Source organism: Melospiza georgiana, chromosome 14, assembly GCF_028018845.1.
Source record: "Melospiza georgiana isolate bMelGeo1 chromosome 14, bMelGeo1.pri, whole genome shotgun sequence".
Lineage (NCBI taxonomy): Eukaryota > Metazoa > Chordata > Aves > Passeriformes > Passerellidae > Melospiza > Melospiza georgiana.
This window is the reverse complement of record NC_080443.1, coordinates 2,702,212-2,722,410: the sequence shown is the minus strand read 5'-3', so window position 1 is coordinate 2,722,410 and position 20,199 is coordinate 2,702,212. Positions and strand designations below refer to the sequence as shown.

General features: G+C 39.6%; 2 protein-coding genes across 7 annotated transcripts in view; both read left to right on the top strand.

The window, feature by feature from the left end:
* The window catches only part of KCTD15 (potassium channel tetramerization domain containing 15), a 246,319-nt gene that overhangs the window by 112,432 nt on the left and 113,688 nt on the right, over positions 1-20,199 (top strand). The window lies entirely within an intron of this gene.
* CHST8 (carbohydrate sulfotransferase 8) overlaps positions 1-20,199 on the top strand; it is a 203,026-nt gene that overhangs the window by 155,522 nt on the left and 27,305 nt on the right. For 4 of the 6 annotated variants that reach the window (XM_058033924.1, XM_058033926.1, XM_058033922.1 and 1 more), the window contains exon 3: positions 11,349-11,432. The exons of the other annotated variants lie outside the window; for them this stretch is intronic. In XM_058033924.1, the coding sequence (XP_057889907.1) occupies positions 11,349-11,432 (84 nt within the window). The remainder of the gene's footprint in view (positions 1-11,348; positions 11,433-20,199) is intronic. 6 annotated transcript variants of the gene reach the window in all.

Sequence of the window (20,199 nt, the reverse complement as noted above, 5' to 3'; positions counted from 1 at the left end):
CATAATCCCGATATTATTAATCAATTTTAAAAACTTCTTCTGCAACCCCAAATTAAATGTGATAGTCTCCTAAGAATCAAAATCTATTTCTACAAAAAAATTTAAAATTCTTAATGTCCAAAACTCCAACAGTTAGTGACTGAGGTAGAAATTGCAGTTTAATTCCTTAAAAAGAAAAAAAAAAAAAAAACCAAACCAAAATCACTACCAAAATCACTTCGCATCTATCAATTTAATTAAGTTGAAAACAGTGCCTACAGCTCAATGTATTTGCAACCAGCAGAAGCAGAGGAAGGAGAAATAAATGATATTTTATTATTCAGACACAACTACCACCATGTCTGTCTGTACAAGCTTTTTATAGCCCATCTCATCTCATCTATTTCAATATCAATTGTTCAGCAAACAATTGGAAAAATAATGTCTACTGAAGAGTGAAATGCTTTGAATTGTGTCTGTCTTGCTAGAAAAATTTCAGGCAAAAACATTAAAATATCCTTCTCATCTTAACAAACTGTTTCAGTTTTCCCTGATAAAAGTAATTCTTAATTTCAAAAGGCTGTAAAGATGAATTGTGCAAAAAATTGGGAAAAATTTAACATTTTGAATGTATAAAAATATCTCACTTATACCAAGACAATATTCTTGTAATATTACCATCTCTCTAAGAAGAAAAGTCTTTCCTCAGCCCTAATTATTTCAAATATGCAAAAGCATCCACATTTGGCACTTGATTCTGTGACTGCAACCCTTGTTCTTGTAATTGTTCCTGAACCAGGAAAATGCAGTATTTGTTTAAAATAATAACAAGGCATAACAGCAATCATACTTTGTTTAGTAAAAACAACTTTTATTATGCAAATCGTTAGAAAGAACACTATCTAATCCCTGGGAAAATCTTGTGTTAAATTGGATAAATTAAAATTAATAACATTACATTTACAGAAGGCCTTTTATCCCATTTTTATACCCAGCACGTTTCAATTCATAATTAGAAGAGAGGCAATGAATGTTTCAAGTTAAAACAATTCAATAAAACCTGAGAAATGCTTAATTTTTCCTATCACTAAGTGGAGCCAGTGAGGGTTTAACTGGTCAGTAACACGTGGCCTTTGTAACGCCCACAGTAAATTATGGTATTTTAATTCTCCAACCAGAATTAACCAGAACCATTTTAGTTTTGTCATCTCTGAGAATGGATTGTGTGAGTCTGACAGCTCAGGATGTGTTTTGCTCCCAAGGAAAGAGGAAAGCATCTTGGGATGTCTGTTTGATCCCAGTTGTGACCTCCCACCATCCCCACAGCTCTCCATGGCTGCCCCTGTTCCACAGGGTATTCCTGGAGCTCTCATGGTGCAAAATAATGAAAAATATCAGCCTCCAACAGAATAGCCCAAACTCTACAAACACTGTCAAGCTTTTTCCTTCATTAATTTCTCTTTCACTTTGGGAACAAAAAGTGATGCAGTGAATGTTTCCCAGCCCTTCATTGTTTCCATTGTCTCCAAGTTTTCTCTTAGGGAGCCAAGTTTGTAGGGAATGGCCCATATTTGATTATGTCTGAAAGCTCCAATCCAGAATAACAGTCCAGAAATAACATCAACAGCACTTAAAGGAGTTGCTTGTATTAAAAAAAATATAACAAAGTGCCATACAAAAGTTTGCCTCTTCAAAAGCCAGGAACAGTGAAGTGCACCTGGAGCCATCCCCAAGATGTCTTGAAAATGACCACCTAAAAACCACCATGGACTTTGGGAATGAAAGGGCTCCAGAAAGATTCCTGGAAATTCATTACATCTGCTCCAAGTTGAGCATCAGCACATCTGAAGGACAGAGCCAGCTCCTTTGGGAAAGTACATTTTTTCCAGTCAAACAAGGAGCAGTTTATCTGGAGAATACAAATCTAAAATTTGGCTCAGGATTTTTCACTTAATTTTCATACATTTCCAATTAAAAAATAATCTCTCAGCAGTATTTAGGGTGTCTTAATAAACCAACTTTAAAAATATTTTTAAGTATTTCTTCTATTCAAAAGAGCATTTTGCTAATAAGTACGACATCACTGGGAAATTGCATTTTAAGTCCAAGGTGATGTATACTTTAAATAGAAAATCCTTAGACTTGTTTATAATTAACACCATTATCCAACAGCTCTCCTTTAAACACTCATCCTACTGCAGAACGTTTTTATTCAGAATTGTGTCTTATGTTGGCTTTGTTCCCTTTTCTCTCCTTCTATAAAACACACCACAAGACTCATAACTCCATATCAAAAAATTAATCCCAAATTAGGGCTAACTGGCTAATTACACTCATTTCAAATCTTCAAGCACCTTTTATTCTGTTTCAGGCAGACATAAATCTGTTATTTTTTTCAATGGCCCACTTCATCAAGAGCATGTGAAACTTGGAGAAAACGGTTGTTAGCAGAAACCACCTGAAATGCCCAAAACATCAACTTCATCAACAATTCAAAAACATTGCTGCTTCTTTATTCATCACAAATAACAGAAAATTAAAATGTTTTCAGTTGTGTAATATCAACTCTTCTAAATAGAATTAATTAAAAACCTTTAATGCCCACTTATTTTTCTCTGTTTCTTGGAAAGGTAGAACAATTCTATGTCAGGTATGGCCATCTCTAAAGCAAATAAAGAAGGTATATGTGAAAAAAACCAATGTCCCTTTTCCAAACTCTGTTACTGTCCTTTTCTCTGAGGTAGCAACTTCCTCTGTTTGTTCATTGCAACACCAAGGATTTCTTTCTTCTTTTTCTACTTGTGTGCCTCAGGAGAAATAATCTGGCAATTAGTGAGAGCTAATGGGTGCTTCAGGACTTTTCCTCCTATTGCAAAAGCTGCACACAGCATATTTTGTAAAATTATGGACCTTCAAAATTTCATCGTTGTTGACTGCTCCCCGCTTTTGCAGTGCACCGGGCATCCTACTGCCTCACAATCATTCCTATTCTGAGTCAGGGAAATTGGTTGTTAATGTCTTCCTTTGCCCTCATATCTGTTTCATGGGCAATAAAAAAAGAGCTTAAATAAAAAAAGAAAAGAAAAAAGTGGGGTTTGACAGGCTGAACTATCAAGACTTCCTTTATACACATAAAAACCTGAAATGCATGTTATTCTTGCTGGGTTTTATGACTATAATTCATTCCATCAGGCTTTCTTACATGTACCCATAAAGTGATGCAGACAACAGAAATTATCCCGGTGAATACAGGGTTGGTTTTCATTCTGTGCCTGGAACAGCCAGGTTTGCTGATAGGTAATTCCAGTTATTACATTTAACATGGAACACTCCAGTCCTTCACAGGGATGAAGTTACATTCATCTGCACCAAATGGGGCTTTGGCTCTCACTCTGGGTAACTCTTATGCAGTGCTACCTCCATGAGACGTTTAATTAAATCTCCTCTGCTTCTGGCCAGGCTGGGGAGCACAGGAGTGTTGTATCTGCAGGGTTCCCCAGGGCAGGGAGGAATGATGGATCTCTCAGAAGGCTTATGTTATATGTTATGTTATGTTATGTTACGTTACGTTATGTTATGTTATGTTATGTTATGTTATGTTATGTTATGTTATGTTATGTTATGTTATGTTATGTTATGTTATGTTATGTTATGTTATACTAAAGCTATACTACAAAAAGAAAAGGCTTAACAAGAATGAATAATAAAAACTTGTGACTGACTCCTCAGAGTCTGACACGGCTGATAGTGATTGGTCATTAATTAAAAACAAGTCACATGGAAGTAATCAAACATTCACCTGTTGGTAAACAATGGCCAAGCCACATTCCAAAGCAGCCAGACAAGGAGAAGCAAATTATATTAAAGAATACAGAGAGGATTCTTACAGAATGCTAAAAAGATAATAATGAAAACTCCTGACTCTCCAGAGTCCTGACACAGCTTGGCCCTGATTGGCCAAAGAGTGAAAACAACTCACAGCAGAATGCAATGGAACAGTCACCTGTGGGTAAACAATCTCCAAACACATTCCACATGAGCACAACACAGGAGAAGCAAATGAGATAAGATTTGTTTTCCTTTTCTCTGAGGCTTCTCAGCTTCCCAGGAGACCAATCCTGGGTGAAGGGATTTTCCAGAGGATGTGACTGTGACACACAGTAGGGCAGAGCTGGCTGAGCCTTGGGCTGGGAGGGCTCCTGGGCACAGGAACACAGCCCAGGTGCCTCCTGTGTTTGTACCTGGCCAATTGAAAAGTGCATTTTGTTGGTGCTCCATGGAACAAACAGCAGCACTGGGCTGCTCTGCTGAGCATACAAAACACCTTTTGTCTTAAAATGTGGCCAACAGAGCTACAATGACCATGGCTAGTACCTTGGGGGTTTTCCACTGGGGGCTTTTCTTTGCAGACATTTCAATATAATCAGATTTTCAAAGTGGACATTTCTCCACTCATAAACATGGCAATTTTCACAGGCTCAGGTGCAGTTATGGCTCAGATAGAAATTAAAATGGTGACAATGAACCAGATTTGGTTCACCTCCCTCAACAGCCCTTCCCTGCTGGAATATATTTCAGGTCTCAGTTAGTAGGAGCTCAAAAAAAAAATACATCTGGCCCAAAGATTTTCTGCCTGAGGCAGAAACAGAGCCAAACAGCAAAGCAATCATTATTCCCATTTGCAGGAAAGAATGACTTGCCTAACACCCCACAGGGAATCTGGAGTAGAACTAAACCTCAAAGCTGGTAAACCCAGCTTGCTCCATCATCTGCCTGAAAAACATGGAGCAGACATGATGCTGCTGTTTAAGGCTCTTTGAAACGAAAAGGATTCTGACCCCTATGGACTCATAGGTATTCAGCATCCATGAAAAATAAAAAGCTACATAAGGAGGTTAAAAAAGACAGAAAGAAAATGCATCTGTGTTTTATGGAGGTTGCTGAAATGGATTTCCCTTTTTTACCTATGCTGCGAGCTCAGTAGGAAGGCTGATTTATCCTGTGAGTGCACAGCAGTTGCTCCCTGCTAGAGCTGCTGCTGAAGTTTAATTGGAATACACTGCATTTGTGTAATGTTCATATCATGGAGAACATTTAGGAAAAGCAGAAAAGCCCTTTCAGCTCAGCACACTCATTTCTGTTGTGATCCTGAGCACTGGACCCAAGTGGAAATATGAACCACCAAATGATTTCTTTGCTGCCTGTTTTAGTCAGAGGCTCCAGGGGCAGAAATGGCTGCTTGCAGAGGAGAAGGAAAAGGGGCCAGGCCTGGGTAATTCAGGGACTGGCAATGGGATATGGAGCCTTTCATCTACAGGGTGTTGAATCCAGCACAGGGCTGTAGCCACCAAAAAATTATTCCCATCAAATGGAGGTTCAGTGGCCTAAAAGAAATCATTTAAATGGTTTCTGCTTCATGCAGGCACTCACAGCAGAGAAATTATTGCTACAATTAGCAGTACTGCACAGTCACCAACGGGGTGGAAGCTTTTGGTGGTTTTTTACATTGCCAGAAAAAGAATGTTGTCCCTAAAAAATCCTAAAGTGATTATTTTGACCAAGAACATTTTTCATTAACCTAAAGATGTGGTTGGTTTGGGGTGGGTTTTTTTGCATTTTCATCATTATTTTAGTTTTATTTAGGCCCCTTTGGTAGTTTCTTTGCCTTTCCTATGCTGTAGATCAGAAGATAAAAGTCTTCTCCAAATGACTTTTCCTAAAAAGTAATTTACACAAATACTGAGAGGTGAAAAACTGCATCCTGTCCAAAACAGAGCCTTCCACTGCTAATGTATTTGCATTTGGCTCAAACATAAAACACAAAGTATTTTTAACTGAAAACTTTCCATTTTCCAGGGAACTGGGTGGCATTTTTAGTTTGGGGTATCTATAATGTCTAATGCATAATCTACAAAATCCACAGCATTTCAAGAGAAATTTTAGCAAGACTGAAGCCAGTATTCAATGATCAGGACTGCGGGGATTGGTTCAGTACCTGCAAGGAACCTGAATGGAATTTCCCCAGGAACTGGGAGCTCAGCCAGGGGGGCTATCAGGACGCAGGACCATAGAGGGGCTAGACTCAAAATGGACATTTAGAGGTGAGAGTGCAACACTGCTGCAATGAGCAGGGACATCTCCAGTGGGATCAGCTTCCTCAGCCTGCCCAGCCTGGCCTTGAATGTTCCAGGGATGGGGCATCCACTCCCTCCCCATGCAACCTGTCCTGCTGTTCCACCACCTTGACCCTGAAATATTTCTTCCCTGCACCTACCTGGAATCTCCCTGCTTTTATCTCAGTGTCCTATTGCCACAGGCCCTACAGAATGTCTGTCCCTTCTCGTTGCTATTTCCCTTTCTGTGACTGACAGTGCTGTGGTTTGTCCATGGGGCAGAGCTCCTACAGGAGCCCCAGGCAGCTCTAACACACCCTCCAAAAGTGGGAAACACACCCTGACCCCAGGCATTGGGAATGCTAAAGGACTGGATCAGGCAGACACATTCCTGCTGCATTTAGTGTTCCAGTTAACATTTCCTATTTTATCAATCTCATTATGCAGGTGCAAGGCAGGGGTCACACACTTACTCACAGTTTAACAGTTAAAGACAGGCTTGTGCTAAATAAATTTGTGCAGTTGCATTGTGAAAATTCTATGTTCAATAGGTCTTATCAAATGTTGTTGCCCAAATTGATTTAATAATATGTTCAGCTGTAGAACAAAACATGCAAGGGCAACAGTGCAAGAGCTTTTTCTACTCTGGTGGTACATGTCATGTTTCTGCAGTTAGAAAAATCATATATACACACTCATGCTCATTGGATTTCTTTACTGACTAAAAAAAGGTCTCTACATATTTATGGTAGCAGTTCTGCAAAGAATTCTGAATATTATGCAATTTGAAGCCTCATGACTACCTAAATGTAAGATTATTTTTTTGAAACAAAATTACAGCACACACTCAGAAGAAGCAAAGGGATTGTTGAAAAGCTAGCAGCATATGACAATAAAAATGCAATTATGTTTGTGAAACTTCATAAGCTTCACACTGCAGAGTGTTACACAACAACACTAAAGATATGTTACACAGATAGTTAAAATTTAATTTGGGGATATAACAGATTCCTGAGTCCATAACAGTCACTCCAGCATTCCATTTCGGTGTATCCAAAATAATACATTTCATATTTTGAAATAAGATAGTGATCACAAAAGAGACAAGCTCCAGTGCAGCATATGAATGGAAACCCAGGGTTTCTTCCTAGAAGATGTAGGACTATTAAAGCAACCTGGGATTTTATAAAGGTTAGGCTTCACAATTCTGCCTCTTGATTATCTTGCAATAAATGGCCCATTTATTTGAACTTTTTGGGGGGTGGTTTGACATATTAGTTAGGAGCACAATGTAGTTTGACCTATAATTCTCAGCTCAGCAGCCAGGCATATCTCACACAGCCAGAGTAGCTCACACTGTAGAGCAGCCAGCTCTGGTGTGGGAGCCAGGTGAAGCTCTGTGGATAAAAATCTGGCCCCAAAGCAGAGAGCATCAGAAAAACAGACATTATACCATATATCATGTAATTGTATTCCCGTACTGAGGAACAAACCAAAGTATCTCAATGAACTATAGAGGCAATTAATTTAATTGCTATCCTATAATGTTTTAAGAGAGCACTATCCTTTCCCAAACCATCAGAGCAATGATTCTTTTTCTGTTCTAAGCTTTGTGGGATGACTGTAAAACTCTACAGGAAGTCACTGTCTTTGATACAGAAGACAGACTGAGGGCCATGACAGAAGCAGAGATTTTTCTTTATTAAACTGATATCTGCACCAATTTACACAACTATCCAACACATCCATTCAGTTCAGCTTTTGATTTTCTGGTGTGAGGGGCTACCACAAAGAAAGGATGGGGAAAGATCAACCTCAGCAATGAGAACAAAGCCCCAGCAACCCCTCACATCCCAGTTCTGTCAGTCCTAGCAGCCAGGCTGAAAGCCCCTCAGCCTGGTGACCCCATCCTACATGGCAAAGACCCAGGGTAGGAGCGTTGGGGGGTAGGATGGTCAGGACAGACGGACACGAGAGATCTCTGCAGTCAGGACTGGAATCTGGGGTTTATTGCACAGGGCCTGGGTGCAGGGCCCTGCTGGGATTTGGGGTTTATTGCACAGGGCCTGGGTGCAGGGCCCTGCTGGGATTTGGGGTTTATTGCAGAGGGCCTGGGTGCAGGGCCCTGCTGGGATTTGGGGTTTATTGCACAGGGCCTGGGTGCAGGGCCCTGCTGGGAGCTGCCAGACCCAGCTCAGAGCAGGCCCGAGAGAAGAGAGGGGGAGAGCATAAGAGGATAACAAAGCAAAAGCATAAGAGAATAAAAGGGGTAAGAGGGATAAGAGGCAAGAGAGCAAAAAGGGGTAAGAGGGATAAGAGGCAAGAGAGCGAGGTTCCCGTTACAATACCATAAATCTTCTTCTGTGTTGAATATTCTAATTCTCGCTAACCAATCTGGTACAAGACACAAATCCTATGGCATTTCTATACAGCCTATAAGAATCACTACATTAACATACTGTGCTACATTTTAAACTTTAAAAACTCCTCTTTGGACCTCTTCTGCCAAGCTGGACCTGTCTGCAAGCAGAGGGTGTTGTTCCATCAAAAGGGCATCACCTTCAGCTGGCCACACCATTGTTTTCCAGTTGTTCAGTAACAGAGGTATCTCAAAGCTTGCTTTCATTTCAATCTCGCTTATTGTTTCCATATTCTCAAAGTCTTTTGCCACACAATCATATTTATAAGGCTTTCTTGTTTAACCTTCCCCAACAGCCCAGCTTTGGGGCTCTCTGAGCATCCCAGCCCAGGGGAGCAGGGCCTGAGCTCCCCCTTCTCCCATGCAGACACTGCCCTGCTGGGGCAAAACCAGCCCAAAAACAAAGCAAAGCCCAGAGCAGGAGCTGAACATTCCCTCCTCTGCCAGGGTCACCCCATTCAGAGCTGCAGGAGTGAAGTTCAGCCTGGACCCTGCTGCTCCCAGAGGTTTATGGACAGGTGTTGAGATTTTTTTGCAGGACAATGGATATATGCAACATATGCACAATCCTTCAAAGAGACTGAGTAAGGTCACCATGTCCTTGAAGGACACAAATGGAGAAGAACACGCTCAAAAGCAGACAGTTCAGGATGCAAAGGCAGACAAGAAAACTGCAGTGAGACACATAAAGAAGGAAGACTAAATAAAATTAACTGAAATATTAAAATGCATGTGTAAAAAGGATTTAAGCTACCATATAATAGCTTGAGGCGGGAACAACAGAGAATAGTATAAAAATGGCTTGCTTTTTGTTATAAAGCGGCATCACTTGATCATATTGGTCAAGTGATCCTCCACATATTTTGGCGCCCAAACAGGGACAGACAGGGATTTGGGATAGTGATGCACACCAGCAGCTTATTTTCCAATTTAAATTTATTTGGAATTTAAATTTATTGGAATTTAAATAACCTGGGGCATAAAGGAAAATTCAGGGAAGAAAAAAATTTGGTTGAAGAGGAGTGACTCCATTGCTGTGTTTCTAACAATATGAGCAAGGAAGCAGCAGAGGAAAAGCAGAGGAAGGTAATCTCATAGGGTAATTATGAGTAGCCAACCCCACATACACTTTTCTGCTCCAAGAATTGTACCTAGCTAAAAATTCTCCACAGCCACAATGACTGAGACATGCACTGAAGCTCCTCAGCCAGCCTACTCAGAGAATTTTCAATGGTGACACACTCTGTGTCTCTCCATGCCCCATTTTCCTCATCCTTGTGTCCCAAGACACATCTCAGCCTGTATTGTAGAAGCAAGGGGAGAAAGAATGTATCTGACTCTATTGATATTAGAAGGCTAATTAATTACTTTATTATACCATATTGTTCTATATTATATTACATTATATTACACTGAATCTGCACAAGCACTCAATTCAATTGTATAGAATCTTGTGACTGCTGACTGACAGTCTGCGCACACATGTGGATGCAATTGGTCAGTGAATGAAAACACTCACACTAGAATTCAATCACCAATTCCCTTCAGGTAAACAATCTTTCACAATGCATTCCACTTGTGAACAACACAGGAGTATTGCAGTGCTGAGAAGGCCCCAACGAAGGAGGAATGATGATGAGGACTCCGTGGATATCAAAAGGTTAATTAATTACTTTATTATACTATATTATTCTGTACATCTAAAACTGAACCTGCCAAGCACTCAACCCTGCACACCGTGCACAGAATGTCGTGACTGTCCCAACACACACACACACACACACACACACACACACACTTGGCCCTGATAGACCAAGGAAACAAAACACCATCATTGGGTAAACAATCTCCATATTACTTTCTACTTTGGCACAGCACAGGCGCAGCAAATGACGAGAATTGTGTTTTCTTTCTCTGAGATTCAGAGAATGTGAATCCCAGCAATGTTCTTGGGAAGAATTGTGCCTTGCTTTTCTCTGTGAAGAGAAATGTGGGGCTACACAGGAGCAGTAAATGAGATAAGAATTGTTTTTTCTTTCTCTGAGGTTCAGAGATTTTGAATCCCAGAAAATCCTTGGGAAGTTGTGCCTTGCTTTTCTCTGTGAAGAGGAATGCAGCCACAAGCCTGTCCTGCTGAAAGGTGCCCAGGCAGCTGCAGCATCTGTCAGAGAGGCCACAGGAGCTCCTTCCTTGGGAAGTGGATGCTCACTGTCGAGAACAGCTCTGCTCCTGCTGCTGCAAGTCTTTAGGAGCCTGTGCAGGGGCTGCAGTAACTCAGAGTTCAGTGTGAACAGTTGGGAGAGAAGGGAATGCAGTGATCCAGTCTCCAGCTGGATCAGATGTATTACAGACAACTGCGTTTGTCTATAATGATGGTACAGCACAAGCTTTTGGGAAAAGGAAAGGTGTTGTTGCAGCCTTTCTCTGAGTCTCATCCTGCTGAACTCGGTCCCTCCCAGTTTCTTTAATCACATGAAACCCAAATGTCTCACACAACACTTTCTGTCTCTCTCCATTCTGTTGAGTCTGTTTGTACTTAGAACCCTTTCATTCTTTTTTCTCAATGTTCATTTTCCACTAAATATTATTCTTCTGTGTATCTGAAATGCCTACTGAATTAATTAATTTACATTAAAATGGGTACAAAGGGTGTTTGCTGCAAGGAAAAGTCTCCAGACCAACACATGGCAGACAACTCTCCCACTTCCAGTAGGTTGCAAGGCAATGATTTAGTAGGCATTGCTCTAGAACAGGCTGCCTGTTGGCTCACACAGGTATGCCCTTCTATTAATTATAGTAGCACAGCCAAATGACAACGTGGCCACTCTGTTCCTCAGTGATCCTGCCCAAGGAATGCAGCTGGAGCAGGATGTCAGCCATGGGGCACAAAACTGGTCACAACACCCATCAGCTCTGGAGGGGTAAGAGAAATGGGACTGGAAAACCTTAATTTATTATTAAATTAATATAAATATATTAATTTATTAATATAAACTTATTAATTCAATAATATAACTATAATATAAACTAATCCTTTATTTTATTTATATCAATTGAATAATTTATTAATATAACTTTAAAATAAAATAGTCCTTAATTTATTTTATAGGACTGAGAATCCATACTTTATTTTATATATACTTTTATATATATAATTTATATAAATACATATATTTTATACTGAAAGGAACAGTATCAAGAGATGAGATAAAACACCAAGGTGTTAAGAAATTAATGATACTTGAAACTGTATCTTGCTGCTCTCTAAGTGATCCTGTAAAGGTTATCAAACAAAGGTTGGGAGAGAAACAACAGGAAAGCTGCAAAAATAGAGCAGTTAGGGAGAGGGGGAAAAGCACACAAGAATGTCACCAGCTATCTTTGTTAAATCCCACACCCAAGTGTCTAATTGCCAGGGTCACAGCTCAGTGCCAGTCTCCTTTGAGCCACACTTTGCTGTCTGCAGCTGAGCAAGCCAACATTTACTGGGATTCTTTTCTTGCCAGTGAAAAATACCTGGAAGCAGGGAAGTTGTGCATATTGCCCAGAAAATCCTCTGGTGTTTCAGCATTTCCCACTTTGTGCCCACCAGGCACACGTTTCACACACAGCAGGAGTGTCAGAGCAGTGCACGTGCATCTAAAATTCTCCATGTGTTTCACCTTTGAGGGAGCAGCCACCATTTCTTGATGCATGCAAACCTGATTTAATAGAGCAAATGTGTTATTAATGCAGCCCATTTGTGTGGTGTGTCCAATCCTGGCGTCCCAGGGCTGCAGGCATGGTCCTGAATTCAGGACTCTGACACAGGGGGGATACTTGGCAGGCTCCTGCAGTCAGCCAAATAAGCCTTACAGTAATTCTGTTACAGAATTTTATTTTATAGTAACAGGAAGAAAAATAATAGGCCTATAGGTCAGGTGAAGTACAGTCAGACACCCCAAATTTTCCCCTGATATGTACTTAACACCAGAAATAGCAGATATATAGCAGCTGTAAGAGTCACTTGCTAATAATTAAGTATTTATGATTTCATCTCCTTGCCAATTTTAAAATGCAGACTGAAGGAGGCAAAACACATTAATCTGATGCACAGAGCTTTTGTTTGGAAAAATAAAATCTCTCTTTACAAAACCTGCACAGCCATCTAAAATACTGTTTACTTCCCTCTACATTTCTGTTTAATATGTATTTGGGGCTAGAACATACCATTTAAATGCTGACTCTCAAGTGGAATATTCTTCTCCCTGTTCTGTGTAAAACAGAAAATTTTGCACAGAATAAAAAAATGAAAGAAGGTCATGACATTCTAGTGGGCTTTTTTATGGTTTATGAAACCCTTCATTAAACTTTTAGAAGCCAAAACCCTGAGTGGCTTTGGGAAAAAGCAAAAACCTCCGAGTGCTTCTGGGGAACATCACCTGTAATTTATTCACTTTGAATGCTTTTTATGGAGCAGCTCAAGACAGATGCATGACATGATTCCAACATCCACAAACCCAAGGCATTAAGTAATTGAATCCATAACCAGGAGCTGGTAAATGGGGAGTCTTGTGAGTTATTCTGTAAGTGTGACATGGAGAACAGCTTGCTTCACAATCATTATTTTACTGTAGTGCAGAAATCACATAATGAGGACTTCATGCTGTTAGGATCCTAAGCCTTGATTGTTAGAACATTTCAGTCATATTAAAAAAATGATATATTGGAAGCAGATAGGAAGAAAAACAGTAATTGGAGGCTCAGCAGTGGGTTAAAGCCACAATTTATTTACCATTTCCCTTGCATTAGATGAAACATTAACAGGATTATTAATAAAGGTTCTGTATTGGGTTTGTCACATAGCAGCAATGTGTCATCCCATTCTGCTGCCAAAAGCATGTCAGTATAGTTTTCTTAAGGCTGCAGAGAAATCTTCTCTAGTCTAAAATTACTGAAATATGTTAATTTTTATAGCTGCTTGAATTAGTACATGACCTTTAAACAGAGAGGCAAAAACCATCTATCCATCTGATGATATTGATTTCTTGGTTACACAAGGTGCATGCATTAAGAAAATTGAATTACAAATTAAAATTCAGCACTACTTTATTAAAAATCAGGTGTTGATGAAAAGTGATTCTCTTTACAAGATGCTCTTCTAATTTCCATTGCAGTTGCTGTCACCAGCTGTAGACATGAGTCCCCAGAAAGGCTGGGTTTATTTTTGGTCATGCAGTTATAATTCGGAATTTTTCCATGTTTTTTTGCATTACCTTGCTGTTTATTTGGGAATATCAGATTCTCTGATCTATGACATTAAAAATAAAACCAACAACTGTCCTCCTTCAGCTGTTGCTCAGGTGCCCAGTACAATCCCAGAAATGGGAGGGGGAAAGTGCACCAAGGGGTAGCTTTGACCTCTGCAAATGAGAGCAAGTTTTGTTATGGTAGCAGAACACCTCTCATCAATTCTCTTTGCCAACTGAGCTTCAAAGACAGCTCACTATTTCAGGATAAAGGAAAATAAAAATATTCCTCTTAAGAATATCTCAAGTGGAATCACTCAGATTTTGCTTTAGCAGTTTCTCAAGGTAGGTACTTCATGGCTTTGTTTTTAAATTCCTGACATGAAATAATTATATAAAGTATTCATTTTAATAGTTCATAGAGCAACTGGAAGACAATTTCATAAAAATATGTGTATTTGACAAGTATATAAAATCTCCTATAATTTTAAGATATTCCCAGTTCATTTACTCAAAGGAAAAATGTACTATTAACAGCTTTTTATTTGTTACTTTTATGTATTTTTGAATATTCAAACACCTTTTTTTTTAAGTAATATACATTTGGTCAGTCTCAGAACACTACCCTTAAACACAAACCCAGCTGCTGCAGATTAGATGAAAAGTCAGAAAAAAATAAACAGGAGAACTTCTGATCTCAGGTTAGGGAGGAGATGGGAGCAGCTTGCTTTGAAATTATTATTTTACTGCAGAGTAGAAATGGCATAATGAGAACTCCGCAGTGCCAGGAGCTGTAACCCTTGATGGCTGGAATGCAGCTGTCACATCAAAAGTGACACAGTGCCAGCAGAGTGGCACTGCTGCAGCAATCACAGACCTCACATCTGTGCTGCACTGCCCAAATCAGGAGCTTCTTCATGCAAGTCTAGGCCAAGGTTAACGAAATTATTTAATATGCTTTATTGTAGCAGGGTTGCTCAAGTAAGTCAGTGGAAAGGTACATTAGGACTTATAATTCTGATTGATAATTTAAAAAAATTGAAAAGCCAGAACCTATTGTTCTAACACATTGTCCTTCAGAACCCGTTGCATGGAACAACAGGTAGCTTAACCCCATTGTTCAGCTGTATCTATGTACTTTAAAAAGAAATGCTTAAATTAAACCAAAGAAAACACTTTTCATCAGGGCACTGATGAGGGAAAACAGGCTTCTGTACATCTTCAATGCAGATGATATATCTACATGAACTCCACATTTCTTTATGCAATCCTATTTCTGTGAGGGTGAGCCGGGTGTTCTTCACTGTATTTCAATTTTATTTCTTTATTATCCCCCTCCAAATAACAGCCAGCAGAAGTGACACCTGCAAACCTGGAACTACAAACAGGGTTGTAGCTACCAACAGAAAGAACAACTGGCCACAGACTGAGCTGTTCTGGTTCAAAACAAAATAAGAGCAAATCCTTTAAAAAAATAAGAGTGGCATCATTTCGCTGCTGGTACTGTCTGCTCAACAGAGCACTGCCTTATGTAGGAACTTCCACATTTCAGAAAGAGAAATAATGTGTTAAAATTTTACCAACCAGTATTTCCTTACTGAGAATATCTTCATTATCATGAGGGTAACAACTTTCAGAGTTCGGATATGCTTGTGTGTCTTGAGGGTGGTACAATCTTCAGCTCTGGGAATAAATACCTTATAGTGAAAACCCAGTCAGAACTCATTTGAAGTCTTTCTTGTCACTCCCAAGATTTCAGGAAGCCAAGCAAAACCCTCATTACACAATTTAAAATTATCTAAGTTTCTTGATACTGCAAATATTACAGAAAATCCTAGAGCAAGTCAGATTACATTGGATTAAACAGAGAATCTTTGTAGAGTCTTAGCTGGGTAGAGAGCATCTTCACATCAGTAATTCCTTCCATTTGGTTGTTTGGTGTTTAGGTTGGGTTTTTGTTTTGCTTTGGTGTTTTTCCTTTGGGAGATGAGGGGGTGGTCCCCTCTTTCTCAAGGAAAGGAAGAATTTCACTGCTGGGATTTAACCCCAGCCAGCAGCACAGCTCCACACAAGGGTCACTCATTTCCCCCACCCAGGGTGGCACCAGGGGGACAATTGGAAAATAAAAGAGAAAACCCACAAGGGAGATGAAGAGAGTTTAACAGGTGAAGCAAAAGCTGCCAGACAGGCAAAGCCAAGCAAGAATTCATTCCCAGCTTTCCATGGGCTGGTGCTGAGCACACCCATCACACACAGGGGGATTGGGAAGGCAAAATTCATCACAGCCATTGTTCCCCACCTGCCCCTCGGATTTACCTGACCCTTGGGTCACTGGGGGTCAGCTGTGTCCCCTCCCAAATTCTGGTACAGGACTTGGGAACAGAAAAGGCCTTGACTTTGTGTAAGCCCTGCCCAGCAGTAACAAAATCCCTGTATTTCAACATTGATTGCAGCACAAATGCCAAACACACCCTCACACTGGCTACTGTGAAGAACATTGGCTGAATGCCACCAAAAGTCCCAATATTCACTAATTAACACTTGGTGATGGGAGAAAAGGATGAGTTATAAGGAAGGTTCTGAAGGAGTTCAACAGAGGCAAGTGAGAAGAAAACAGCAATAAGGAGAATAAGGAATGTTACAGGTCAAGGAGAGGTCTGTGTTGTTGGGGACTTCTGGTTTTGGGACTGGACAGGGAAAGGGAAACAAACTGGGCACTGCCATGGGCAGAACGTTACCAGAGCTCTGGGTCACCTGCTGCTTTGTGTTTGTGGTTTGGTTTGTTGGTTTGGGGATTTTTGCTCATTGTTTAGCTTTGCTTTTTAAAAACCTTTGTATAAACTATTTAAAATATGAGGAGGACATGGAAGCCTGTCTAGAGTGAGTGTTCTGGTTTTATTATGAGCCCTGGCTAGAGGCAGTGGATGATGTGATGCACCCTCATGCCTGCCAGACTCTGTCTGGAGAGGGGATAGAAAAACAGGAAAAAAATTTAAAAAAGAGAAATGTCCCATGTGTCATATTGACAACCTTGAGCAATCAAAAACCATGAGTCAGACTCAAAAGTACCATAATTTTAGTCTAATAAATCTGCGAGTTAGTCTAATAAATCTGTGAGTTGAAGTAACAAAATGACAAATCTGATTAATTTTTTAATGTTTTGAGAGGGCCTTTAGATCCTATTTTCCTGGCAACTCATTTCATTCCACAAGTGACACCAGCATAAGAAGAGGCAGAGGAAAATCACCTCATAAAAGCATGAATAGAAATGCTGCCTTTGCCAGTGACCTGCAATATTTTGAGTTCCCCTATTGAGGAATACAGCAGATTATGACTTGGCTTTACAGCTTTATTAAACTCCACGAGCACTGATTGGCGTGAAATCATTTACAGGAGAGCAGCATCAGGGATTTAAGTGATAAAACCCCACAGATTCCTCCAGCTGAAGCTCTGCTGCCCTGTCCCCACACACCAAGGGAGACTGCTGATACCTCTGGTACCAATTCCTCTTCTCCTGCCAGAAAAAAAACCCCCAGGCTTCATGGAAGGAAAAGGAGAAATGCAGCTGACCTTGCAGCTAGATACCTCTGTGGCTGGCAGGAGGGATAGGAAGAGCTAACACTGAAAATATCACAAACCGGGTGAGGCAAAAGGTCATTTACTAAATGCAAGTGGGGGATTTGAATAGGTCTCTATGACAGAGCTCAAAGCCCAGGGGAGTTCTGAGGACTCACTAAAAAGAAAATTGGACTGGTGCACATGGGCAAACAGTTCAGAAGGAGATGCCCTAGAACTGCTTTAAGAAATACAGAACTGATTTCTGCCCTGTGCCATTTTTTTGCCCAGACTGAACAGTTAATCGTACAAAAAGCTAATAGTTATAATTTGGGTAAGGTAGAACCAGATGTGGAAGACAGCATTCCCACTCTTTGGAATGGTAGCAGGCAACAGCAAGCTTGTTAGTCTACTGTTCATAAAGTAATTCACTTTTACAACAGTCTCCTGATTTTCTAGACAAATATATTTATTTCAAATATATATATAATACATTTCAAATATATTTATTTCTATTTCTGGACAAATATATTTATTTCTTTGCACATACTTATCTAGGATAGTGAGTACTATGTGCAGAGCATCTCAAGCCTCATGTCATTTCTCTGTCTGTCTCACTACAGTTTGGCACTAACTCAGAGAACCACTGAATAATTTAAACCACCAACACTTATTAAGATGAAGGAAGAATTTCTGTAGTTCTTGTGCTGTCATAACATGAACATACCAACACAGAGTGGAAAAAAATATACATCCTTGGGTGTAACTACATTAATTTTCAAATAATTTGGGCTTTAAAATTCAGCAGGTACAGAAAAAAGAGAAAGCTTCATGAAATGAGGAAGTTCACCTCAACTGTGAATCCAGCCTTTGTGATTTTAATGGATATGAAGTGATTTCTACAAGTACAGACTTAGCTCACTGAGCAGTTTCATATTTGCAAGCTTCATTAAATACATACACTTACAATTTCCAATTGCAGTGAAAACAGAGATAATTTCAACACCTCCCTTTTTAAAATAGCTCCACTTATAGCATCAAATTGTGTCATGCATTGCCAAACAAAAATAGTGCCATCAGTCTTTGTTTGACAATGCTGGCAGAACAAAGCTCAGAGCACAAAGCTGCTGAGAGGCCTGCAGCTATTTATGGGGAGGGATGGCAGTCATGGAAGTTTTTTAGAGATTCTTTAAAATCTGACAAAGGGAATTAAGGTTAAACTCCATGTAAGACAGAGTATTTTTACAGTTTATATTCCCATTATTTATTTTTCTTATATTGAAGGTAGAGGTTATGTGGGCAAGAAGATTTAACAAAGATAGAAAAAAAATAGATGTATTTCCAGTGTTCTGTTATTAGGCCTTACCAAAGAATTTAATAAGTTGAATTTTTCTATTAAAGCAATTGAAAATTTAATGAGTTTCTTAATTTATTACTTCACAAGACTTGAATTATAAAACAATAACATAAGCTGCACTCTAATTGCCTGAGTATGTCTGAAGATGACAGCGTGTTTAGGCTTTCACTTGAGCATCTCATCTAAATATTTTAACAAATAGCACAAAAAAACACTGCAGTTGTTCAAAGAGACGTTGCAGAATTACTCATTTTTTTTGTGACAAATAAAACCATTTTATGAAAGCATTATGTTTGCTGTTATATTCCACATTGTGATGGGGAATTTCTTTGCTTAATATTAACACAATTCTGTGGCCCCCTTGAGAGCTTGTTAAGAAGGATTATTCCCACTAAACCAATAACCTGAAACACGGATGAGCTGGTGGTGCCATGGAAGTTTAGGGGTTGAGGCAGGTCTGGAGGGCAAGGAGTGGGCTCAGCCCTCCCTGCCTATATGTGAAAAACGCCAATCACTTGTTTTTAAAATTTTAAAAGTTTAATAGTAATAAAATGGTTATAAAAACAGCAATATTATATATTATATATAATGTGTATTATATAATTTAAATCATATTAGAGTAATAATAATTTGGACAATTTGGATTAGGACAATATGAGACAATAGAGACAAAGAGTTATGGGTGTCCAGGTATCTTTTTCTGGACAGCACAAGCCCAAAAAGGACCCACATTAACAGAGCATTAACCCTTAAAAGCAACAGCCTGTTGCATATTCATACACCTCATGCATGATGCATAAATTCCATTCAAACACAGGATTCAGTCTGGTCAGTGTCAGCTTCTTCCTCTGAATCCTCACGGTGTCTTCAGGGCTGAACAAGGCAGGAAGGAGTTCATTTTTTTCTGATAAGGGAGCAATAAATTCTCTTTCTCTGAATGTTTCAGGTGTCCTGTGGCTATCTCACTGTGAGTCCTTTGTTTTAAAAAAGTATCCTACATAGCATAGTTTCTATTTTAACATTTTGTTATAACCTAAAACTATATTTAACACACTACTTAAGAGAATTAATACAGCATTACTTTCTAACACAACACATATAATATTTATTTTAATATTTGCGAAAAAGCCAATCATAAAATACGCATTTTTCACATATAGGATTGTGCCCCCTGTTGACAGAGTGACAAAACTATCCTTTGTCCCCTCAAAAAGGAAAGAAGCCCAGAAGTTTCTCTCTTTGATTTGGTGAAAAAGACACCTCATAGGACCTCGGGGGCTTCACCTCAGACTTAAGGATGGTCAATTGGACAGGAGCCAAAAATTCCCCCCTGAGCAGTTTACTAGAAAAAGAAGAGAACAAAGAAACCAATCACTTTGTGTTTTACCAGGAGCAAGAACTTCTTGCACCTGGCTCGGTTTTTCTCTGTTTGTTATTTTGCCTTTTATTAAACCTTTTTGTTTCCAACGCTGCAACAGAAGCCATCCTGCTGATTTTATGCCTCCAAAGGTAGCTGAGCTATCTTGGGTGTGTTATAGACCTCCGAGA